Here is a 26,311-nt window from a genome sequence, read left to right on the forward strand (position 1 = left end):
AAGGCCCGCTGTGGTGGTTCTTGGAGGCACATCACACCCACCTGGGGAACTTTTAAACATACCAATTCCTGGCTGTGCCTCAGAGCCATTAAAGTAGGACGTGCCAACATGGCGCTCTTGCATATCGGTGCTCTTAAAGTTGTGATGACTTTATGCAAAGAAGCAGTGCAAAAAAAAAAACCCACAAAACTTTGTGGAGTGGCTTCTCTCCTTTGCCTGGGACCCAGGGATTGGAGTTGAGTCACCAGGCTTGTGAGTCCCTTTACCCATTGAACTGCCTTGTTGGGTTTTCTTTTAAAATGAAATTAAAAAAAAAAAGGTTTGTGTGTGTGTGTGTGTGTGTGTGTGTGTGTGTGTGTGTGCTTAGCAACTTCCCATAGGACTTTCTGTTGGGTCTGTTTTAGGGATGAGATTGCCGGATTAAGCAGTGTGTTTACCCACATTTATAGGTTATTGCTGGGTTGCTTTAAGGAATGTGTCTGAACACGCTCTGTATCTCACTCAGGACACGAGAATCCACACGGAGCCATTGCTGGTCTCGGTGGTCATCCCTGTGGGTTTTGGTGGGCATTCCCACCCTCTCCCTCTCTGGGCATCTCTTAAGGCAGAGCTGCTCTTTCTTGAGAAGCCGGTGGGAGCGAGGAAGGGCTGCATGAATGCCTGTGGCAGGAGTTTGTCATGCACCCGGCCTGGAGTTCCACAGAGGAGGGTGTTTTGCTGAGGAAGGGGATGTTCAGGTGTGTGCTCTGAGGCAGGAGACACATAGCTCACCAGGATGGTTCTGGAGGCTGAGCTGCAATGCTATGGAGCTCTGGGGAGAAACCTGGGAAGACCTGAGTCTCCATTTAAGGCCTGAGTGAGATGGGAAGACCATAGGTAAACTAGTAGCGTGCCTGGAAGTTACTATCAGAGCTGGTCAAAAGAATAGTTTCGCTCTTCAAAGCTTGCCTAGAGCCAGGCATTAGGAAGACACTGGAAAAGATAGTTAAAGTAAATATCAGAACCGTGTAATTGTCCTTAGAGAGAAACACAGCTCTCACAGGAGCGAAGGACAATGGGGCTGGGTAGGTTAATGGTGTTGGTTTTTTGGTTGAATCTTTCTTCCTCCTCTTCATCGCCATCCTCCTGTCCCCTCTTCCATTCCACCCCCCTCTCCTCTTTTTCTTTCTCTCTTGAGGCAGGGCCTCATTATCTAACCCAGAATGATCTTTAACTCAAAATCCTGCTTCTGCCTCCTGAGTACTAGAATGTCAGGCATGCACTACCGTAGCCTACTTAGCATACCTGGGATTTCTGATCTGTTTGTTTATTGCAAGCATTAACGTTCTTTACATCCTCGAGCAAAGCTGGCGTGTTTGCTTTAAGAATCCTAACCCCGTTGATTTCAGTGTCTCTTTCATTTTGAGAAAGCATCATCGATTATCTTTTCCCTCTTACGTTTGGGTTACATTTTTCTAGTTCTTTTTTTCCCCTCTATTTAACTTTTTTTAAAATAATAGTTTTACTTTATTTTTATTTATTTTTAAAGAGTTATTGGCAAGGTGCGGTGGCTACATGCCTTTGTCCGAGCCCTTGATAAACAGAGGTAGGCGGATCTCTGTGAGTGTGAGGCCCCTGTGGTCAATGTAGCCAATTCCAGGCCATCCCGAGCTACACAGTGAGAACTTGTCTCAGGAGAAAAAAAATATTTTATGTATGTAAGGGTTCTGTCTGCGTGTATGTATGTGTGCCATGTACATGCCTGGTGCCCACAGAGACCAGAAGAGGGTATCAGAGACCCTGGAGCTAGTGTTACTATGGCCTCGCGTCTTCATATGGATGCTGGGAACCCAAGCTGGGTCTTCTGGAAGAACAGCAAGTGCAGTTAACAACTGAGTCATCTCTCCAGCCCTTTTATAGTAATTTTAGCTTACATCCTGAGCATTGTCAAGATTTGGAGAGAGAGAGTCTGGATTCTCCTGTGTTTCTCAGAAATGAAAGATTTTAAAGAACTGGCTACCAGCTCGCCCAACCTCCCACTCTAAACAGCATCCCCTGGGCAGTCGCCTTAGTCAGGACAACCGCTGTTGTGATAAAACGTGGTAACCCAAAGCATTTTGGGAGGAAAGATGACTTATAGATCCCAAGTCACTGTCCACTGAGGGAAGTCAAGACAGGAACTCAAACAGGGCAGGAACCTGGAGGCAGGAGCTGATGCGGAGGCCATGGAGGAGTGCTGCTTACTGACTTGCTCCTAATGGCTTGCTCAGCCTGCTTTCTTATAGCACGCTGGACCACCAGTCCAGGGACAGCACCACCCACAACTGGCCGAGCCTTCCATATCAATCACCAATTAAGAAGATGCTCCAAGGCCTGCCTACAGCCTAATCTTAATGGAGACTTTTGGAATTGAGGCTCCCTTATCTCCAACGACTCTAGCCTATGTCAAGTTGACATAAAAGGAGCCAGCACAGTAGGTAACAGCTGGGACCTTGGTCCCTTCTTTGAGCCTCGTTTGCACTGCTTGGCATCTTCCTAGGGCATCTAGCATTCAGGCAGAGTCAGGCTCCGCCTCCATCCCGTTTCTCTCCCCACCCCCTTTCTGTCTTGACTGGGTGTCGTGTAGCCTTGATTGGCTTTCAAATCAGTATGAGCTGAGGATGGCCCTGAACTCCTGCCTCCCTCTCTAGGCGTGTGCTACCACACATCAAGCCATAAAAATCCTACTTAGTGTTTCGGGCTACTGTCCTGTGACTTTATCTTTTGGGGGAGGGATACCTTTCTTTACGTCCAGATATCATGGACCGAATTTTGCCCTCTAAATTAAGTCACGGGAGAGAAATTTTTACCCAAAGCTTAGCCACGACACACAGGTCCGATGGAGGGAAACCCCCCTCACATTCTTTTCAATGCTGAGTCCCTTCCAGGTTCTGCCTGATTCTTGGTGTTTTCCACCTCTGTTGGAAAGTGGACCAATGGTGCCCAGTCCACAGTTGTATGTAGGCTGGAAGGTGGGCCCAGCAGGAACGTTCTGCCCTTGGTAGCTGTAGAATCTTGCTGAGCAACAGGGCTGTCCATTCAGGAGCCCTCGGAACCGCCCACCTTCCTGCTCCTGGTGCAGCAGGGACAATACACACTCATCTGTTGATTAAGCCAGTAAGGCCGAGAATAGAAGTGAACGGGTAGAGTAAATAGCCAAAGAAACCCCCAAATTAGGGCCAAGGAGATGGAGCCTTTCATAACGTGCTTGCACACAAGTGTGAGACCCTGAGGTGTGAAAGTTAGGGTAGCACATACACCTGTAGCCCCACTGTGGGGAGTCGAAGGCAGGTGGACCACTGGAATTCACCGCTCAGCCCAGCCAGTCTAGCCGAATCAGTGAATTTCAGGCCCATTGAAAGACTGGGTCTCAAAAAACAAGGTGGAGAGTGATGGAGGAAGATACCAGACATCGGCCCTGTGACCTCTGACCTTCCTCCATGCATCTGCTTGTGTATGTGCACACATGCACAAGCGTGTACATACACTCCGCTAAAAGGAACCTCTCTGAACTGGTGGCTTGTTAATGAGCCTGGATTTGCACTAGAGAGAGAAGCCATCATTTGAGAGGAAATGAGCATCCCAGACATCTGAGTGCAAAGTACCACGGTTAATAGAGTGAGCCTGGGGTTCTGATTCAGGAAGCTGGATTCTATTGCTATAGTAACACAGTTTCCTGCAGTGGACTTTCAGGTTCAAAGGGAATAGGGAAGCCAGGTCTGCTCAGAGTGCTGCATGCCCAGGAGGAGGGAATCAAAGGGAGGAACTCTGGCTGCAGATCACAGGGGAGTGACTGAAACAGTCGGCCACAGCGTGCATCCCTGCACGGTAACACAGGAGGTCACGGGTGCAGTACCGGGAAACTTCAAAACCCGCATGTGGGGAGGAAAAAAAAATTCATCAAACTGGGGAGGATCTGGAAGCTAACTGTTTCGTGTGCTAGGCAAGAGAGGACCAGACAGTTGCCGTTGTGAATCCGGTCTGGGAGTTGTTCGGCGTGAAATGAGGATAGAAACTCACTCACCAGAAAGAGAATATTTGGTCATGGAGCCTGAGCTCCTGGAGCCTTGAAAGGGACAGGAGATGAAGTTTGGAATGGGGTTTATCTGTTTCCAGACCAAGCCTACACACGAGTCAGTTACTCCAATAAGAGAAGTTCTTTCTTGAATCAGCTTTTAAAAAAAAAACAAAAAAACAAACAAACAAAAAAAAAAACAAAACAAAAAAAACCTTGATGTGGACTTTATTTATTTCCCTTAAGAGTCTTTCTATTTTTTTATTGGATTTTTTTATTTACATTTCAAATGTTATCCCCTTTCCTGGTTTCCCATCCATAACCCCCCATCCCATTCCCTCTCCCCCTTCTTCTATGAGGGTGCTCTCCTCCTCGACCACCCACCCAAGGATCCCTCTTTTAGTCAAGTATCAGGACAGATCTGAGATCCCAGTACTCAGGAGCCAGAGGCAGGAGAATCAGGAGCTCAAATTCATCTTTGGCTACAAACTGAGTTCTGGGTTAGCCTGGGCTACACGAGATTTTGACTCAAAACAAGACAAAAAAACGGAACGAGAATAATTTTTCTTACATCACTCAGACATCTGAGCTCATCTTTGCCTGGCTTTTCTCTTTTATTTTCAAGTAGGGGACAATATTAAAAAACGCCAAGCAAATGGCCCAGGCACCGGCCCATCAAACAAATGGCAGGCTGATAAGGAGGAGATGCCAACACGGAGAAGCTGGAACCCAGCTCTATTTACAAGTGCCCTAACCTTTCCCAGTCTGCCTTCTGTTTCTGTTTTGTTTTGAGATGGTCTCGTACATCCCAAGCTGTTCTCAAACTTGATATCAAGCCAAAGATGGCTTCGAACTCCAAAGCTTCTCCCTCCAATATGCTAAGGCTGCAGATGTTCACGGGGTGCCGGGGATTGAACTCAGGGCCTTGGGAATGCTAGGCAAGTGCCCTCCCAACTGAACGATAGCCTCAGCCTAGTCTTCTCCTCTTTGGAATGGAGACAATACCTCGAGCTTCAGAATATTAGTGCAGCACTCCCAAGAGGTGTTACAGTCGAGCTTGATAGGGGAAGGGGTGCTAATGGGAGGAGCTGCTGTTGTTTCTTGGCGTCCTCTCTTCCCGGGGGTTCGCTTCATGGGCACAGATAACAGGCCCTGAAAGGCTTCCCGTAAGTTCAGCTAAGCGTGTGTTCTGCTCTGTAAGGATCTTGACAGTGACCTTCTCTCTGGCGAATTGCTCTCTCTGCTTACTTAACCAATATGTCATCTTCGGTGTCTCGCTGCTAATGCTGCAGACTCTGAAGTCCTGTACTTCACGTGGAGGATCTTTTAAAACACACAGGGTGCTGCCTGCTGTTGTTTTGGTGCACAAACTTTGCATTTGGATCCCAGATCTGCCACCGATTGGCAGAGAGCTGCCATCAACTCTGGGTCACTCTGGCTCCTGCCTCTCTTATCCTGTCCTCCGGTATGACCTTCTTCAAACTTAACTGCTTCTCTGGTACGACCTTCTTCAAACTTAACTGCTTCTCCAGAGCTATTTCACACACCTCAGCAAATAGTTCCTATGAGAAGTCTTGTAAAAATCCCCATCCCAGCAACTTCCTAAGCTCGCCTCTGGCTGCAGGGGGAAGGGGTGTGGGTGTAGGGGTGACAGCTCTCCAGGGCTGTGTTCCAGGAGTCTGCAGTGGAGAGAGGAGTCCTGTTAGTGATTGGACCACAGTGCTTTCTCTTTGTTAGAAAGGCTGGGTATCCCACAGTGCTAGGGATGGGCAAGCAGGTGATCTCTGGGTTGAGAGGGATATCAGCTGGTGTCAGGGCCTCGGCTCTCTCACCCTTTAAGAATGGACCCTCCACAACATGCTGTGTCTCTGTGCGTCAGGGACAGTCTGAGGAGAGGGAGCAGTCAGCTGTAGGTGCTGCCATTTTGCTGTCGTTGATTCAGGATGTCAGTTTCTAGAACCTGGCCCTCAGCTCCTTAGTGGGATGGAGCTGAGATCATTCTATCCACAAGAGCGGGTTAGGGTCCTGTCCACCTCTGAAGTGACAGTGATTCTATGTTGTTCAAATAGTGTCCTGGGATTCTAGAGGTCCTTCTATCTGGTTTGATAATATTCTAGCCTTTTAAGACTAGAATATTGGGGGGCTGGAGAGATGGCTCAGTGGTTAGGAGCACCGACTGCTCTTCCAGAGGTCCTAAGTTCAAATCCCAGCAACCACATGGTGGCTCACAACCATCTGTAATGGGACCTGATGCCCTCTTCTGATGTGTCTGAAGACAGCTATAGTGTACTTATATATAATAAATAAATAAATCTTAAAAAAAAAAGACTAGAATATTGGGGTTGGGGATTTAGCTCAGTGGTAGAGCGCTTGCCTAGCAAGCGCAAGGCCCTGGGTTCGGTCCCCAGCTCCGAAAAAAAGAAAAAAAAAAAAGACTAGAATATTAAACTGGCTTTGTGCGCGCGCACCCGTGTGCATGTGCATGCGTGTGTGTGTGTGTGTGTGTGTGCGCGCGCGCGTGTGCGTATTAATGTGTATATGGCCCATGTAGAAGCTAGAGGTTCATCTTAGAATTTCTGTTGCTACCGTGAAAACATCATGATCAAAAATCAAGTTGGGGAGGAACGAATTTACTCAGTTTATCATGGTCCATCGTTGGAGGAAGTCAGGTCAGGCACTCAAGCAGGGTAGGAATCTGAAGGCAGGAGCTGATGGAGAGGCCGTGGAGGGCTCTATATGGTCCGCCTCACATGGCTTGCTCAACCTGCTTTCTTATAGGATCTAGAAGGCAGCCCAGTGATGGCGTCACCCACCGTGGTCTGGGTCCTTCTCCATTGATCACTAATTGAGAATGAGTTCTCATGTTCATTAGTTCACTAACTGAGTTCTCATGGAGGCATTTCCTCAACAGAGACCCCTCCCTCTCTGATGACTGTAGCTTGTGTCAAGTTGACACCCAAAAGCAGCCAGAACGAGGTGGGTGTCTTCACTTTCTACCTTATATTCTGAGTCAGGGCCTCTCACTTGAACTTTAGAGCATTCTAGTTCATCTGGGCAATTTGATCTAGGGAACCCCTGGTTGCCCTTCCAGAGCACTGTTTGTGTAAGTTCTAGGTATCAGAACAGCGGTCCTCGTGTTTGAGCAGAGATTTTTACTCGCTAAGCCATAGCCCCACACCGAGGACTAGAATCTTAATCGAGGGAGCAAAAGCGGACACTGAAATCTTAAGTTTAGGTAAGCGTGCTGTAGACCAGAATTGCAGTCGGTATGTTCATAGTCCCCGCCCACGTCTATGGCCATGGCAGACGCTGCTAATCATTCCCATTGATAACCTCTCTCCTCACGTTGCCCTAAATGGACTCAAACAACCTAAGAGTTGGCACACAGGAAGGAAGCTTGGTCAAGAATGTCAGAGGGCAGGGAGGGGTGCAGAGGGGGTGAGTTAGACAGTCCTAACAGCCGCTCCTTGTTTAACGACCTGTGATCAGGGAGGGTGTTCTGTGGCCGCAGGTGGCCTGCTTTGAAAAGGATCCTCCAGCTTGGGAGGAAGTTTTTTTCTTCGGTTCCTGCACAGGGGATGGGGGTGGGGTTCCACACCCCCAACCTTGGAGGAACTGTGTCTGTAATATGATTCCCATTTCCCTCTACATAGCTGTTATATAAGCTTCTTTGGGAAATTGGTGACTATGATTGATGGGACCACATGGGACGTTCACAGATATTATATCAGGTCTTCGTATCCCTGGCCTCTGTATCTGTCCCCCGGGCCCCTCCCCACACTGGCATTCTTACCTACAAGTGGTCTGGCTTCTCTGGGTTCATGTGTCTAATGGGAAGCTCAGTGTGGATGACTGATGTGTTCATGGGCTTCCTGTATCCACTGAACCATCGACCCCTTTGAAATCGACCCCTTAGAAGCCTAAGGAGGCCATCTTACCTTTATATGCAGAGCCAATGCCAAACACCAACCAATCATCTGTTTGAAACGGACCTGACAGGTTGTGTTGTCAGACGTGGGACTCCAGACATGCGCAGCAAAATCCTTACTCTGATTGGATGCTTTCCCAGTCCGACCAGGACTGGGGCTCCTGGGAAACCTGTCTGCCACATGACTGGTTCTTGTCTCTTTGGTTATTGAGTTCTGGGGGACCCTGCCATTGTTCCAGGGCTGGCCTCTAATTTTGCACTAGAAGGGTTTTTCCCTCAGGCTGATGGCACCTCTATATTGCCTGTCCACAAGCCTGACCTTGACTGAGGCTGAAGCAACCAGTGTCCTCGATTAGTCCAAGTAAAGGTCATTGGTGTCCCAGAGCTGACCATGATTCATCTCCAGAGAGAGCCCAGGTCCCTGGGTTATCTGGTCATTCTTTATTCCGGTTTTCTTTATTCTTTATTCCAGAATTATGAATTCTGCCTCCCTCCTCTTGACTTTAACTTTGAAACCTTGTAAATGGGCTTCAGGCAGACGGTCAGATCCATTATTAAGAGCTCTGAATGAAGTAACATGTCTGGGAGAAATGGAGTTGAGGAGCAGTTCCCTGGGGGGCCCTGATCCTTCTTCAGGTTTAGAACCAGGAGGCCTGTGAATGGTGACTGAGCCCAGAGCCTAAAAGGGTCATCCTTGCAGGAGTAGGACAATCAGTGCACCGAGTCCCCTGAAAACAGGGCCGGAGGGACAGGGGTGATTTCTAATTCGGATATCTGGAGCAAGTCTCTTTGCTGACGAGTGGAGCATCTTGAATCTCTGTACTGAGGGTGATGTTATTCAGCTGTATTGTGGGAGGGCGGGGGTGTGCATCCTTTTAGAGAAAAAGCAGGTCCCGAGTGAGAGCTGGGAGGAGGCACCGGGCTGTTTGTTTTGTTTTCCTTTTCCCCTCATGCTCAGCCATGCAGGAAACACGGGGAGGAAAGCACTCGTGTGGCCCTTCCTCCGGTGCCTGCCAAGACTGTGGAAAAGAATAGCCAAGGAACAGGAGGGAGGGGGGGGGGGGGTGGGGGAGCCAACATTTTCACAGTGTGAACTTTGAAACTCTTTCTCTCTGACTCATGTTTGAAAGTCTCTTCAATTCGAATTCCCCTTCCCTCATGTTGTTTTTCTCAAACCAGTAGCCTCAATTCCAAAGAAGTGTCAATCAGCTGCTCGTGTATGTGTGTGTGTGTGTGTGTGTGTGTGTGTGTGTGTGTGTGTGTGTGTGTGTCTCCTTTCTCCCAAGTCAACAGACATGACTACTGATGGAACCCAACCTTGTTGGTTTTGCCCTTCCTCAAGGCTGGCCCTTCACTTAGACCTGTTGCGTCATAGCCTTTGTAGGAGAACATCCACATGTTGATAATGGTCTTCTGCCAGAGGCCACAGCCCTTCCTGGGGTCCCTAGCCCTGCATCTTTAAAAGCATCCTTGCCACGTGTTTATTCTGGGTTATAAGGAACTGGGTTACGTAATGCATGGGGTGTGTTGGTCTGGCTAGCTGGGATCCAGCGTCTTAGTGATCAGAGGACCCCTTCATCTCCTGTACCATCCAGGCATTGGCTTCATCTCGAGACTGCCTTCCGAGCACCTTTACTTCAGTCTTCTGGCTTGTCAGGCAGAAGGAAGAGGAAACTTCTGGTTGAGCCAACTTAGGACATCTGCCTACCCTAGAACCAATCCCTATCTGGGCTCAGGCCCTTGCCAAGACCTCTGACCAGTCAGGGCCCAGGATAATGAAGGCGTTCTGACACCCCCCCCCCCCATTAATATACTCTTCTTCAGGAGTTCCGTCATCCTGATCAGCAGCCCTACCAATAGCCTTTCATCTGCTGTGCCTCCCGTTACACCATGGCTCCACTTCCCCAGAGGACCCTGGTCAACTTTCTTAAGGGCCAGTCTCTCGGTGCCCAGTCTGCAGGAGCCCAGATGCTCACCCTGGCCTGCTCTCCCGGGGCAGCAACGATGTGTATGTGCATGGAGAAGAACCAAGTTTAGATTCTGCCAGCTGGCAGGTTCAAGGTCTAGGGGGCAAGGTGACGACACTTTGGTGGCCTGTTCCCCGCTTCTCCCAGGGTTCAATGCCTTGGCCTTAAACTTCCTGTCGGTCACAATTGAGCTATTTTGGTATGTGGCCCAGATGTTGGGAAAAGTCAGTACCCCACCCTACTTCCCCTGGACTCTCGCAATCACACACTTCCTGATGACCTCATTGCCTGCACAGAGCCCATATCATATCCCCAGCCCAGTCCCTTTATGAGCCGAGGTCCCACAGGGGTGTGCGATGGTCCATTGATACTTTCACCATGCCCCAGGCTTAAGCTATTGCTATTCCATTGGTTTACCTCCAAGCCTGGCCTCTTTGGGGATCCCCTTAGAACGTGAAGATTGTTGTTCTCCCAGGGCCAGGTACCTGCACTGTTTCCATTGTCCAAGTGTGGGCTGGGATGCAGGAGTTTCTTGAAGCCACTGCTTCCAAGCTCAATGGAGCCTTGGATTCCTGGGATCTCCCAGCACCCAGGCCAAAGCCCTTCCTGGGGGGGTGGGAGGCCACAGGGGGTGCGGCTGCCTGGCTGCCGCTGCCTGGCTGCCGTCCGCCTGCACCAGGCAATTCTTTAATTAGCCCAAGCAGGGTTTTCTCGGATGGGGGCGGAGGAGGTGTGTGGGTCTATTGGGGGAAACTAGGTCACCTGAAAACTAGCAGTCAGGAGGGAACTGTCCTGGGGCCGTGCTGCAAGGGAACCCAAGGGGTAAGGTGGGAGGGGCAAAGTGACAGAAAATATGCCCTGGCCCCTTTTACTGCTCTTGGGAGATGCTGTCCCTACCTTTCTCCAGGGGGCTGGTCGACTGTCCTTAATTGCTTGGCCCAGAGCAAAGAGGGCAAAGCAGTAAACTTTCTGTCTGTCTGGAGCTTGTGGAGGGAACTTCATGGGAGGAGTCAGGGCCCTGCCCCAGGCTGCTGGCCATTCTCTGCCATCTTGGCTGTTTGCCATCCATCGGTTAGACAGGGACCACGTCTGCCTTTCACCAGCTGTATCCTCATTCCTCAGCACAGTCCTGGTGTGTGGCAAGTGCTTGAAAAGCATTTGCTGAGTACCTATGGGTGCTTCTAGGACTGAGGCTGTAAGCTGCAGAGAACCTGCACATTGTACGGAAGGCCTTCGGTTCCCTACCCCCAACCCCCAGCACTAAAACTAAACCACGGAACACGCCCCCCCCCCAAACCCATCCATGCGAGTCGTTCTCCTCTAAGACTGTTGTCATGAGAACCAGTTGTCGTCGTGAGGCGGCTTCCCCAAATGTCAGGGACTTACATATCCTGCCAACACTGAATTCTGTCACTAATTCATTTTCCTTTACTACCAAGTCACTAGTTGTAGATTGAAGTGGAGTTTTATATATATAAAGAAGGAAATTTCATGTCACTTCCATAAATAAACAGTAGCTGTGAAAACATCCACAGAAAACCAAATGATGCTTTTACATTTCTTCTTAAATACTATCACTGTCCCCCTCCCCCAGGCAGGAAACCTCAGAGGGAGAGACTGGCATGGCTCTAAAGATGTTACTGCCTATGAGCACCAGACTGATGATGCTCTTTTCTTCAGAAACCTTTGGAGATTTAAAAAGAAAGGCATGAAAAGGGTATATTCTGTTGTTTGCAAAGGCCCGTGCTGCGAGCCTTCTACCAGTGAGCTGTGTCTTCAGATATTTTTTCTTTTTCTTTTGAGACAGAGTCTTGCAAATTTGTTCAGGCTGGTATCGAACTTGCCATTTTCCCATCTCAGGTTCCTGTGGAGAGAAAAGGACAGGAGAGGAGGGGAAGGGAGGGGAGGAGAGATTACAGGCCTATTCTACTAGGTTTGGTTTCAATAGTTTTTATTAATGTGTATTGCATATATAAAACAGTGGCTTTTCACTGGAGTTGGTTGGTTCTCTTTCCATGCTTAGAACTCCCAGTTGAGACGATGACTGAGGAAGGTTTCTTTTTTGACATACATTTATTTATTTATTTATTTATTTATTTATTTATTTATTTATTTATTTATTTAGACACAATCTCATACTATTAGCCTAGGCTATCTTGGACTTGACTATATAGCTCAGGCTGGTTTCAGACTCACAGGAGCCAATCTGTTTCAGCCTCTTGAGTGCTAGATCACAGGCATGCACTTCTATACCCAGCTAAGAAGGTGTTTGAGAAGAGGAAGACATTTTGGCAAGCAGTTGCATGGCATGGTTTATTCCTACCCTCAGTTGTCATGTTTTGGGGCCTTCCTACCCAGTGTGTGATCACTGTTGATAATGAAGCGGATGTGTGTGCAGTTATAGCCCTGTCAGACACCAAACAGAATACTTAGGTGGGTTCAACACTGGTGGAAACTCTTCTTCAGGGAGTGATGTAAGCGTGCTGTCTGTTCCCAGTCCCTAGAATCCTACACACTTTTGCCGAGTGCTTGCTGGACAGCTCTGCAGGCATGTAAACAGCTGCCTCCTGGTCAGTGTTGTGGATATTCCAAGACTGTGCTGAGTGGATCTCTAATGTTTGGAGGCTGCTGCGTCCCTCTGCCTAACACAAGGCTCCAGACTCAGTGACTACAGGAACTAGTGATCCGGACAGTTAATGTGAGGTCAGGTTGGGTAGGATGGTGATATGGACTGGGGTAAATTAGAAGACAGAGCTGGTTCCCCATTCATTTCTGAATCATTAGAGGGCACAGACTTTCTCTGCACCTTTTGGTGGCTGCAGTGTGAGTCCACATGGCCAGATGTCGAAGTGTTCTAAAAAAAATAAAAGTCTGATATTGGATCTAAAAACTCCAAGTATTAAATATGCATAATTGATTGAGATGTTGAGGATGGTGTGGGCTAAACCCAAACAGACTGATAGACATGAGTAGACCACAGGAGGTTTGCTGGTTAAGTCTGGCCTGTAGTCAGAAAGTGCATCTCACAGACCTCAAACTTCCTTGATCCCTTTGGTCTGGGCAGCCCTGTCCCTAGGGCTTCATGTGTATTAGGAAGCAGGCCAACAACCAAGGTACATCCCTAGACCACAGCTCCTTTATTTTCTAGCTGTGTGATATTGTGTAAATGGCTTCATCTTTCTGTTTTCTTTATCTGAAAGACAACATTGATGGTGCCTACTTTAAGTGGCTGAGGGGACTGGGTGGATTCATAGGTAGACTGACAGGCAGGAACCTCCCAGAAGGCAGAGCTGGTCTCCCATCCATCTCTGAATCATGCTGGTCCTCGGGGCAGGTGTTCACTTGAAGAAAGAGAGGCAAAATTAGCATCTGGTCCTCCAGCTCGTGGGACCTGATGTCACCATGACATTGTGTGTTGGTGCATTCCTTTGAATCCCATATGCTCAAAAATTCCAGCCACAGTAGCTGTTTCAGTGGCTGAAGTAGAGAGCAGGGACAACACTGAGAGATGCCAGGGAGCCCTGCTCATTCACACCCAAGCCCTCTGGAGAAGACAGTGGCAATTTTTTTTTTAAAAAACCAATGGGGGCAACTACCAGAGCCCCTGACAATTGTAGAATTTGGGCATTCCCCCCGTGAAAAAGGAAAACTTATACCTTCACAAAACCTGCCCATCAAACTGGACGCAACCCAGATCGTTTCCAGTGGCTGGATGGGGAAGCAAATTAATGTGCAGTGGACTACTAGATATCGATAAAAAAGGAACAGACTGTTGATAGATATGATAATTTGGATGACCCTCAAAGGAGTGATGTCGGATGATGTTACTTGCTTCCTACTCCTGTTTCTATATTGTCCTTTGAACAAAAGCCTAGAGATGAAGAACAGATTAGCACCATGGGCTAGGATGTGAGTGGGTTTGGGGGTGCTTAGGAGAGATGTTGGGTGGCTCCTAGGAGGGGCGCTTATAGCTAAGGAACTGTGGGTATTTTGCTGTGGCGGTATGCACTAGTGGAAATACTTTAGAGGAAACATATATAAGCAAGAATCTGGAACACTGAAGAGTGTGAGTTGCAGTTGGTGGGCCATGTCACTGTTCTCAAAGTTCAAAGTTCAGGCTTGTTTGACTCCTGAGAAGGTGGCCATTTTGCATTCCACAAATGTGGACCTGCCCATCTTTCTGTGTCTCCCAGAAGCCCAAGACAGCCTTACCTGGTGGGTCAAGGGTCTTCTGCCTTTACGCCTCCATCTCTTCTTCCTCTGAGTTCCATTCTCTTTGCTAGTAGATGTACAGCTATGGCCAGTTCCTTGACTACCCTGGAATTCTGGGAGGGGATAGAGCATTTTGCAGATAGGAATTGGGTCTCCAAGAGGCTTCGAGTGATTGTGCAAAGACCTCGTTCCTTTGCCTCAGAGAACGCACAGGTTTGTGCTGATGTGATGCCCAGTTGGCCTTCACCTCTGAGGGCATGTGCGTTCTTTTCTTTTGAAGGCTCTCCAAGGAATGTGTTCTGGGGGACTTCGGCCAAGAGTTTCCAGGTCCAATAGTTGGCAAACTTTTGGGTTCGGGAGCACTTTAATTGCTGACATTCAGGATCCTAAAAATCTTTTGTTTATGCAAATTGTTTATTTTTAATGTTTTTGATTTTATGAGACGGTCTCACAGTTCCAAATTGAGGGCTGACACGATGGCTCAGTTGGTCAATGTGCTTGCCACCAAGCCTGATGACCTGGGGTTGATCCCTAGAACCCTCATGACGGAAAGAAAGAACTAACTAAATGTAAAAAATATATAAACTCATCGGGTGTTATAACAATGCTGGACATTTTGATGAAAAATCAAAGTAACTGTCCTAAATCAACTGAAAGGGAGGGAGGGAGGGAGAGAGAGAGAGAGAAAGAGAGAGAGAGAGAGAGAGAGAGAGAGAGAGAGAGAGAGAGAGGGAGAGGGAGAGAGAGAGAGAGGAGTTGCTGCGAGTGTCACAGCATGTCTGTGTTAATCTAGGACAAGTCTGGGCAGCTTGAGGACCCTTGCACACCAGGGACAGAACGTGAATGGAAAAGGTTGGGGAATAGTTCTGACTTGGTGGAAACCTTGGAAGGGGTTCCCCCTTGGGGTGCCCAGGCCGCGCTTTGAGAATCATGTCGGGGGTTGGGGATTTAGCTCAGTGGTAGAGCGCTTGCCTAGGAAGCGCAAGGCCCTGGGTTCGGTCCCCAGCTCTGAAAAAAAGAACCCCCCCCCCAAAAAAAAAAAAAGAGAATCATGTCAGCTACACCTTACATCCTCTTGCCTATCCTCATTACAGCACGCCCCATAACGAGCAAAACCACAGAAGCCCAAGTGCTCGACATCATGTGTATGATTGGCTTCCATATTTGTGGCTTTTTTTTTTTTTAAGGCTGGATCTCATGTAGTTCAGACTAGCCTCAAACTCACTATGTAGCCAAGGATGACCCCAAACTTTTGATCCTCCTGCCTTTACTTCCTCAGGGCTGGGATGACAGGCATTCACTTCCACATCCTGTTTATGCTGGGTGCCGGGGATGGAACCCGGACTTGGTTCCTGCCAGGCAAGTGCTCTACTGCAGAGCCCTATTCCCCACAGCTTCTGTGGCCATACTGTGCGGCCTAGGGTGTCCTGAGCTCCAAGATACGCTCTGGTTTCCAGTGTCACATGACTTATTTCTTGAAGTAGGATCCCTTTGAACAATAACGGTACAAAGATCAGGCTCTTGTTAGCTAACTGTGGTTTGAGAGGTGAGCAAGTGCCACCATGCAGCAGAACTTTCTGGAATAGTGGGATGGCCTCTATCTCGGTGTCCAACATGGAAACCACTAGGAAGTCTGCGCTTGGATGTGTCAGTGAGATTGGATTTTATTTACTGTAATTAATTCAATGTGAGTGGCCGCCACTGGCTCAGCTCACAGCAGGGCCCAGGCCTTACTGGGCCTCCACTCTAAGAATCTGCCCTTTCACTTTTGGCACAAATAGAAAACCTCAAAGGAGCTTTGAACTCCGTTGCGGGAGGTCAGGTGACTTTCTATGCTATGTGATGTGTGTTGACCAGTCCATTTCCATGTCTTTCTCCCTGCTGCAGGCCCCACCATGAGGCTCCAGCCCCTCGGGAGCCCCTGTGCTCCCCTGGCCCCGGGCTCACGGTGCTAGCCCCAGACAGAGCAAGGGCAGGCGCGGGGCCATGGCCAGCCACGTGGACCTGCTCACAGAGCTGCAGCTGCTGGAGAAGGTGCCTACACTGGAGCGCCTGCGCGCAGCCCAGAAGCGCCGGGCTCAGCAGCTGAAGAAGTGGGCACAGTATGAGCAGGACCTGCTTCATCGCAAGCGCAAGCATGAGCGGAAGCGTAGCACGGGTGGACGTCGCAAGAAGGTGTCCTTCGAGGCCAGTGTAGCGTTGCTGGAGGCCTCACTGAGGAATGACGCTGAAGAAGGTAAGGTCCCCTGCTCTCCAGGACACGGGCTGTGCACGAGAGAACGGGCAAAAGCTTATACACAGCTGCGCCTGAGGTCCAGTGTGGGCCATCCCATCAGTCCACATTAGGAAAGGGATAGCCCTAGGGAAGACCTCTCCCCAACTCCTGAGACAGTCTCAGGTAGCCCAGGCTGGCCTCCAACTTGTAATGCAACGGAGTATGACTTGAACTTCTGATTCTCCGGAGCTGGGATTGGGCACAGCCTTCCCACCCCCACCGGACCCCCATCCCATCCCTATCTCAGCTTTATCTTAGACAGCTATTTTCATTCTTGGAGACAATGAGTCCAGCTTTTGGCTAATGAATACAATAACAATTTCCCTTCCCTCCCACAAATATTTACTGACAGTCTGCTTCCTGCGGCACTGGTGCTCTGCACGCAGAGTAATGAGCACGTGGTATCGCACCCAGCCCCAGCCCCACCCCCACCCCAGCCAGATACTCCAGAATGCTAGGATGTTGCAGTTTCTCCAAGTCCTTCTTCTGGTCCTCACTCGGCCCCTGGCATGCTGTTCTGGTGTCTTCTTTTCCACACTGAGAAGGAACTCAGGAACTTGCAGAACAAGGCAGCTCACTATCCCAGAGTCACATCCCTGATCCCGGTCTTAATTCACTTTCCACTGCTTTGTTCATGCTGGAGGGTGATTAAGAGCTCTCCCGGGCGAACCCAGAGAGATAGCTCAGAGGTTCAGAGCACTGACTGTCCTTCCAGAGAACCTGGGTTCTATTCCCAGCACCCACATGGCAGCTTATAAACAGCCAGTGGAGCCGACATTCTTCTGATCTCTGCAGGCACAGACACACCGTGCAGACAAACACCCACACATAAAATAAAAATAATAAATGTTTTATAATGTATCTAGACCCTGAAGGTAGACGTCCTGGTCTAAAAGTGGTTGTGCAGGTCCCTATGTGACCCTGGTACAGAGAAGTCCTTTTTGCTGTCTATCCTTAGACTCTGCTTGTATAAAATGGGAGACAGTAGCATCCTCATGAAGGCCTTGTAAGCGTTCAGTTGGTTAATACCCATGAGGTATCCTGCACATGGCCCCTCGTGTTAAGTACGTGACTATGAATTTCTTGAAACACTGCTTCTTGACCCTCCTGCCTCTTAAGTGCTAAGATGGTGGGTTTGACCCTCCACAGCTGGCTTATTGATATGTTTTATTATAATACTATATCTATATATATATTGTTTTTTTGAGGCAGAGTTTCTCTGTGTGGCCCTGGCTGTCCTAGAACTCACTTTGTAGAGCAGACTGACCTCAGATTCGGGATCCGTCTACCTCTGCCTCCTGAGTTCTGAGATTAAAGCTGAAAGCCACCACTGCCAACCGTATTGTTATTTTTTGTTTCATTAAATGTGTGGTATTGTCACTAAATTTCCATATTTCTGGAGGCAGAAACCAGTACACACATGGTCCAGGATGGTTTCACTCTCCACACTGTGTGAATATCATAATCAACGCAAGTTCACACAGCTTCCAGGTTGCATACTTGCCATGTACTGGTTACGGCTAATAATACCCATTTTACAGATGGGGATATTTGAGTCAGAGAGATTTAGAACCTTGATCCAGATGGTCTAACAGGTCCAAAACCCCTAGGATACTACCCTGTGGCTTTTCTGGTTGACTTTCTTCTGCCAGGGTGGCTGGGGGACCCAAACTTTGGTCAGGTCCCTTGTTTCTGTGCATAGGCATATGCTTGCTTATTATGGCTGAAATTTGTGCATAGATCCTTTGCCCACTCAATAGCATCTGCCCTACCCCTGGAGAGGCCTGTCTGTGTCTGCTGGACCCGTCTACATCCTCGATGGTATTAGGTACTAAAACAGTCAGTGGAAGAGCTGAAGGCTGGGCCTCCCTAGCCACGGGAATTGGAAACATTTCGGGTGCCTCCATGATGTCCCACATAGAAACTGACACACAGGACCTCGAGGGGTGGGTTGTAAAGAGAAGATAGGCTAGGAATTACACCCACACTGTCTGCAGCCTATACCCAGGGAACAGAGCGAGCATATGTTGACCTGGGTCCTGTCCTTAGGATATCATCCTGTGCGTTTCAGAGTTTCACACCTCTAGGACATGAGCAGGACAGGGTCCTGACCACTGGGCTTCGAACTGCTCAGGTGAGAGCTGGGGTGAGCCCCCTGAGAGGCAGGATGGCTCAGGCTGTGGATGCGGCCCTAAGGCTCCTTCTCACATGTGATTTGGTTTGCTGGGTGACGTGGCGCCCTCATCCCACTCAGGGGGTGGCTTCCTCATGACGAGGTCTAATTTTTGGTAGGGGTGGCAGTTCACCGACTCCTCTCTCCCAACTTGTCAGTTATTCCCTTCTCTGGAAAGCCCCATTTCCCCTCCAAGGGGCCTCTGCAGGGGCCTTGGGAACAGCCAGCCAGGAGGTAGCATCTTCCAGCCCACTACCCGAATATCATTCTTCGTTGACAATCAAGTGCCCTGCTTCGAAGAGGCACGGTTTGGAGTTCAAGGACACCACTCCGCCCCATTCCTAGCCTATGACCTTGAACAATTTGTTTTGCCTGTCCGGTTTCAATTTTTAAAATCTGTGTCACGGAGCACGGAAGGCTTGGCTTCAAGAAAGTGTGGCAGGAATTAGAAATAGTTCGAGATGTTTGCCATTCAGCGGGCGGAGGGCTTGCCTCGCCAGTGTGAGGCCTCGTGTTTGATCCGTAGTAGTGTTGCCCACTCGCCCACGATCGAAGTACCGGAGGCATGAAGCTCAGGAATTCTATGTCATCCTCAGCTACATATTGAGTTCAAGGCCCCAGCCCAGGCTACATGCGACCCTGTCTCAACAGAACCAGCAACCAAACATCCTTGACCTTTGAAAGTTTCTCTGAACCCTGTATCAGAACAGCGATCATTTAAATGGTTCTTCAGGCTGAAAGACTTTGATGCTTAAAAAGACACATCAAATTCATACAAATGAGTTTTTTTTCCTTTATTGAAAATTTATTACAACTCTCCAACCGCACATTACTTTTTCTTCTCAACGTCTTGCTCTGCGGCTTCTTTCGCCCTCTTTGCTCGGATGCCAAAGAGCCGGGCATTGGCTCGAGCCATGCGAAGGCTGGTGAAAGCCTTCAAGTTCTTCTCCTCTTCCGTGATGGCTGTGGCCTTTTCCTTTCTGTACACATTCCGGATGGGCATCACAGGTCCTGTTAGCTGCGAGGCCAAATTAGGTTCTTCAGCAGAACTCTTTCCCTTCTTTTCCTGGGGAAAAGTATGAGCTTGGAGCGGAACTCCTTCAGGCGCTGCACGTTGGCCTGCAGTGACTCAGTGGATTTGTTTCACCTCCTTGGGTCCACAGAGATGCCGATGGTGCGTGCCATTTTCTTGTGGATACCAGCCACCCTGAGTTCCTCCAGGCTGAAGCCCCTGCCAGCCCGGACCTTGGTGTGGTATCTAACTATAGGGCACCTCACGATGGGCCTGATGGGACCCGACGCGGGGCGAGGGACGATGTGGTGAGCTTTCGCCTGCTGGGCCTTGCGTCTGTGGATTTTGCTTGCCGGCTGCTTGAACCACGTGTCCACTCGCTGCTGCCAGTCCTTGTGGAAGTGGGGCTTCAGGATCATGCCATTCCGGCTGGGCGCCATGGCTGCCTCCTGTACAGGAGAACGGCCGAGCTGAAAGGGCACCAACGAGTTCTTATTAGCATTAAACAATACAGAGGTGTGCAGAGCAATAGGTCCCCTCCTCTTTTTCTTTCCCCACTGTTTCCTTCAGGTAGTTTTTCTCCTTTGTCTGTAGACTACCAGGCCCACAGACCTTCTTATCTGCATAAGCGTTTATGCAAGTAATGACATCCTGGAATCCCTGTCACGTGACTCTAGTTTTCACCCCTCCCCCTATACGAGGTCTTGCAATTATGTTTGCCAGACGCACCCGGCACAGCTGACCTGAACCGTTCACTGTGTAACGTTTTGCACTTGGCTTCACCAGAATCCTTAAAATGTCCCTAGTAGTCTTGTCTGTGCCCAGTGAACTTTGGAGCAGGAGTCTGAAGTATTTATCTTAGATGAATGTGGAAACAGGGTTGAGCGCTGGATCCAAGTCATTAAATCCGAATGAGAGAAGATGGTCGTGGTGTGTGAGACGCCGTAGGGGGTTGTGGGACGGGGACCCTGGGGTGCACAGGTGGATGTGTTTGAGGCTGCCGTCCGTCAGCTCTTGTTGGACTCTCTGAGCTCGGCTTGGCTTCCTGGCAGCCTGACAGAGCCCCGTGTGCCTGACTGGCTGAGCTGGCGTTTGTTCACAGCAGTGTGGGAGCGCCGGGTGGCAGCTCCCCATTCCCTTGAGCTCATAGCATCCTGAGTCAACCTTCCCACCTGCAGTGGGTGGTGTGTGAGTTGTTCCCCTGGAAAAGGAGTCCTTCTTTGGCTAACGTCCCTGACCTTGGACCCACTTGAGCCCCATCCTTACCATTCCCAGTATTTTCCAATCCTCCTCCAGGCTCCCCTCATGTTCCCTGAGTTCTTTCACCTCCTCTACACCTCTGGGTGTGTGGTTCCCTCCTGACACACTTTCTTGGACTAACCTCCCTAACACTTAAGTCCAGAAGGAGAGCTATCCACGGGCTTCTGGACACCCAAGCCATCACTACCATAGAAGCCCAGTACCTAGCTGTGTCTCATAGAGGCAGGGGAGAGAGCCAGGGAATTAGAGTGCAGTTCCTCCTTCCGAATTGAGAGCTCAGCTCTACCGAGTTTCGGGGACGGCAACCCAACTTCTCCAGGCCTCAGTTTCTCCACATGGGCCTGTTAATAACGCACCTGCCACATGAAGTTGAGGGATGACTTGAGCTGGAAAACGCTGAGGAGGTGTGGTAAGAGGTGGGGAAGCGGCAGAGGCTGTTCTTTCTGTGGTATCTATTCTTCCACGTTTGCGCAAGCTCTCCTCATTATACATCCTGACTCTCACCTTCATGACTATTTATCAGGTGCTGTGCACCAGGCTGGCTGCTTCTCATAGGCCACCTCTCCTGATCCTCACAGCGGCTCTCTGAAGCTTGGGTAGTCAAACTCTATTTTGGAAAAGTAACTTGGGGTCTCATTTGCATATCATAAGACACGCTGCCCGTTTTTTAACTGTTCAGGGGTTTTCCACAACACCCCAGAGCTCTGCACCCAGCTAATCTTAGAACTTCATCACTTCTTGCTCCTGCGGAATCATCCCTAGGTCCCACTCCCAGTCTCAGACAACCACGAATGATCCAGTGTATGAGCTTCTATGATTGGCTTCCTTCCCTCTTTCAGTAGAGCAGTTTTGAGCTTGGCCAGGTTGTACCGTGAACATTTGCTCCTTTGTTTCTACCTTATAGTGCTCCGTTGTATGGATATACCACGTCAGTTTCCACTCACCAAAAGCTGAATGTGTGGCTCTTCGCCACTTTGGATTGATGACCAATGCTTCCAAGAACGTGGCGTCTGAATTTTTGTATGGATATTTATCTGCCACTTTTATGTGGAACATTTTTGTGTGGAAAAGAGTTGCTGGGTCACATGGCTCGTGTCTATGTAACTTATTAAGAAACAGATGACTGGTTTTCTAAGGGTTTTAGAGCGGGCAGAACCACCATGGCTGGGGATAAGAGGTCTATCTACCCCAAAAGTCAAGAGCCTATGGCCAGCAGAAACACCAGGGTTCATACAACCCAAAGGAATACAGATCACAACCTCAGATGAGTGGTTGTTTTACAGGGAAAAGCGAACTCAGCTAAAGGGGAAGGTTTTAGAGACACAGCTGAGTCCTGGGTCTGATGTTAAAGCCCCACAGAGCCCTGCAAACTTAGCCTCTCTAAGCTTCCAAATCCGTGAACGGGCTCGAGAAGATGACAATACAGCCTCTGCCTTAGAAAACCTGCCAGGTTGAAGCTTACGTGTGTTTACTTTTTTCCTTCGGCCTTGTGGTGCCTCACTGTATGGGCGCAGCTCAATTGTTTTCCACTCACCAAGGCAGTGGAAGCTGACTTAGATGAAACATGCAGAAATTAAATATGTAAAGCAGTCCTAAAGATCTGTTCTGTTGCTGGCAAAATGGCTTAGAGGGAGAAGGCACTTGCCACTAAGCCTGTGTTTGATCTTCAAGAACTCACAGGGTGGAAGGAATGGACCCGCTCCCACAAGTTGACCTCCATGTGTGTGCCGTGGCATAGAACACACACACACACACACACACACACACACACACACACACACACACACACACACACACACACACACACCACACAGCGTAACAACAACAATCATAAAAAGGCTACCTGCTGGAGGTTAGCTGGAGGTTACAAGACCCTCATCCGCTCTCAGCCCTGGCTAATCTGAAGGAAATGGCTCTGACTTTCATTTTTGATGATGTTTGAACAGGAGATTTTCTTTTCCTCTCATTCTAAAAATAACGCATCCTTGTAGAATGTTCCAAAACTATAGGAAAAGGGAAGCACTAAGAAGTTAAGCTCATACATACAATGGCTACCAGCAGCCTCGGGTAATAGCTCCATCTTTATGTTGGAAGTACCTGGTGCTTTCCCGTGGGGTGCATGAAAGAAAGTTTAAGTAAGGGGTGGAATGCGAGGGCTTCTTCACTTAACCGCTGAGAACCTGGAGAGCTTCTGTTTAGCTGGGGTCTGTTATGAGTATCTACTGCATTTGTATACCTGTAATCCTGGTGGGCAGAATCTGGGACTGAAGGATTGTGAGTTCGAAGTCAGCCTGGGCTGTGTGAGACCCTGTCTCAAAAACAGACAGACAGATGGGCAGGACAGAGGGCTCAGCAGTTAGGAGTACCGACTGCTCTCGAAGAGGACCTGAGTTCAGTTCTTAGGCCCCATGTCAGGTGGCTCCCAACTCCAAGGGACCCAACACCCCCTTCCAGGACTCTTTGACACACATACATAATTAAAAAATTAAAAATTAAATATGAAATGAATGAAGAAATTAAAATCTAGGGGTACATTCTCTTCGACCTTTAATTCAGAGTTGTACCCTGTTGGTGTTTATGTTTCTTCCACACAATAGGAACTCATCAACTGCCTGCCCACTAATGTTTTTATCTTCCGTGGGAAGGCAGAGCCTGCTTTGCTGGGTCATTCTAGCTGGGATCTCTGATACGATGTGGCCACTTTGAGGTTCCTGAGAGGCTGGAGGTCACAGTGACAAAAGCTCTTGAGTAATGTGGTCAGGGATTCCATCTTGTCTTCATAGAGTCTTTGAAATCAGATTTTTGATAGGTCGACATTTTTTTTTTAAAAAATATTTAGCATAATGAGATTTACAGGCCGAACTCTGCCCAGCTTCCCTCAGTTATTGATTTGGGGTTTTTCTTTTGCACATACACCATGTGTTTTGACCTCATCCTCCAGCGGATAGCTTTTTAATGCCGGCCTCTGTATGGGAGTCTGAGTGTACCGTCCTCTGTGCGGTCTCTCTTCTTACTGCCCTCTGAGCTATCCCTCAGGTTATTTTCCTAATGCGAATAGTGCGTGCTATCAATGTATCGAAGCATTTGGCCACAGCTTGGGTTATTGATTAGGGTGGATTCTTAGAGATTTGTTGGATGCGAGGCTATAAAAGCCTGTGAAGTTTCCAGTAGTGTCTCCAGTAAGGTTTTACTGCCATTCTCTGCCTGGCCTGCTTTGACCTCTGCTTTGCAAATTCTCACTGGAGAGCCACCAAACACACTGGTGGTTTGAATAAGAATGGTTCCTGTAGACTCATATATCCGAATGCTCCGCCCCCAGTTGGTGGAACTGTTTGGGAGGGACTAGAAGTTATGGTCTTGGCAGGTGTGTGTGTGAGTGTGCATGTAAGCACATGAGTGTGTGTGTGTGTGTGTGTGTGTGTGTGTGTGTGTGTGTGTGTATTGGGAGGTTTCACTAAGTGCAGGATTTGAGGTTTCAAAAACCTGTAACATTTTTCAGTTAGCTCTCTCTGCCTGTGCTTGTCGATCACCGTGTGAGCTCTCAGCTACTATTGCCTGCTGCCATGCTCCCGGCCATGATGGTTGTGGACTCTCACCCTCTGAAACGGTACTCCTCAATAAACTGTGTTTTCTATAAGTTGCCTTAGCCATGGCGTCTCTTCACAGCAATAGGAAAGTAAGACACCCACATCCGCCTGTCGGGATTTCCTCATCATTCTGTAAAACGTATTTAAGATTGAGAAACTCTTCCTGGTCTTACCGATCGCTTATTGCTTGCTTTCTGGGTTACCTGGTTGCTTGGTCCACATTTTTCTCCCAATGTTCTTGTTTGTTTGTTTTGTTTTAAGCTGGGTTTCGTGTGTGAGAAGGGAAGATGGGTGGGGACAGTGAGGGGTGGTCAACCCTCTGCTGTCAGTCACGGTTCGTGCGTTTTCTCCAGTATGTGCATTTGTGTGTTTGCTTTAAAGCTGTGCTGATAGCGTGGTCCATTTTCACAGTGCTGGGAGCTTGAAGCCAGGGGTTTGTGCCTGCTAGGCAACGGCTCTGCCACAGAGCCACACCCCAGGCTGTGTTTACGATAAAGATTTTGTTTATGCTTTGAAGTCCTTAACTTTATGTAATAGAAGTCTATAACTGCTTGCCCCATTCTCTTATTATTTTATTATACCCTTAAAAAACAGGAGTTTGGGACAGGAGAGTGATGAGTACTTGTTGATTTTCCAGAAGATTCTACTTTGGTTCCTAGCATCCACATGGGGGCTCACAACTATCTGTGACTCCAGTTTCAGGGGATCTAACACTGTTTTTGTGCCTCCCTGAGCATCACACACACACACACACACACGCATGCACGCACGCACACACGCACGCACATACACACACACGCAAGCACGCACACACACACAGTAGATATATATGCACGTGCACAAACATGCAGGCAAAGTACTCATACACATAAAACTTAAAGTAGAGGAGCCTTTAAAAGGGAGTGGGGTTCAGGGTATTCAAACCGGAAGCCAGCTCTCCCCGACGCCTGTTTCGTGACAGTGTTTCCTTGGAGCAGAGCTGCGGGTGTTCACTTCTGCATCATTGGCTACCGCTGTCACTCAGAAACCACATGGCTGACAAAGATGAGAATATTTACTTGCCGTCCTGACCTTCGGAGAAAAACACCAATCAAGTCTAAAGCACTTCCTCGTCTTGGAATACCTATTCACTCGCATCTTCTTCTAGGTCTCCGTGACCTTGCTTAACGAAACCGAATATGTAATCCCGCTGGAGCTCGTTTTAGTTCGAAGGAGTAAACGAAAGTCTGTCTCTGTTTCCTTCTCCAAGAGCTATCGGCTTCTCAGCACCCCTTGCTTTCCATAAGGACTCTGACCCTGCTTTTAGGTCCCGGGGCCCCCTCTGCACACGTGGGAACCTGCAAGCCCAAGACGCCGGGCTCCACAGCATGGTGTGAGGCTTGACTGAGAACTGTGGTTATAGTGCAGTTCAGTTCTTACAGTGCTGGGGCTCGAACCCAGAGCTCTGTGCGAGCCAGGAAAGGGTTCTGCTGGCCTTGTCCCCTCATTATTTCACCCTTTGCTTTCCAGGGCTCCGAGGACTTGCTTGACAGCCATGTTAATCCTCCTTGTCTACGTTTTCAGAGTTTCTTGATTCTTACTGGGGAGTGCGTGTAATATTTAGGCCTTGGTGAAGTTTCTCTCTGAACATTTGGAGGTATCGATTGGTACTATAGTAACCAATAAATTTAATTTGGACCAAACTGCCATCTGTGCCACGGTGAGCTTTTTCTAAGTAGATCTGGGGTGTAGGGGCGGGGTGGGGGTAGAAAGCAAGTCTGCATTTCTCCCGGGACCATTTCGTGTCTTTTTTCTTTCTGCTGAAGTACCATATTTCCTCCTGAGAGGAGAGCCGTTAGGCTTTGTCTGCCAGTGTTGCATCACG

At 48.8% G+C, this 26,311-nt stretch overlaps 1 protein-coding gene and 1 pseudogene across 2 annotated transcripts in view; one reads left to right on the plus strand and one right to left on the minus strand.

The window, feature by feature from the left end:
• Ppp1r16b (protein phosphatase 1 regulatory subunit 16B) overlaps positions 1 to 26,311 on the plus strand; it is a 94,604-nt gene that overhangs the window by 12,419 nt on the left and 55,874 nt on the right. For both annotated transcript variants that reach the window (XM_032904659.1, XM_032904658.1), the window contains exon 2: positions 16,028 to 16,376. In XM_032904659.1, coding sequence (XP_032760550.1) covers positions 16,127 to 16,376 — 250 coding nt within the window. In that variant the 5' untranslated portion in view covers positions 16,028 to 16,126. The remainder of the gene's footprint in view (positions 1 to 16,027; positions 16,377 to 26,311) is intronic.
• LOC116902242 lies at positions 19,418 to 20,065 on the minus strand (annotated as a pseudogene).

The sequence above is a fragment of the Rattus rattus genome, chromosome 5 (genome assembly GCF_011064425.1).
Source record: "Rattus rattus isolate New Zealand chromosome 5, Rrattus_CSIRO_v1, whole genome shotgun sequence".
Lineage (NCBI taxonomy): Eukaryota > Metazoa > Chordata > Mammalia > Rodentia > Muridae > Rattus > Rattus rattus.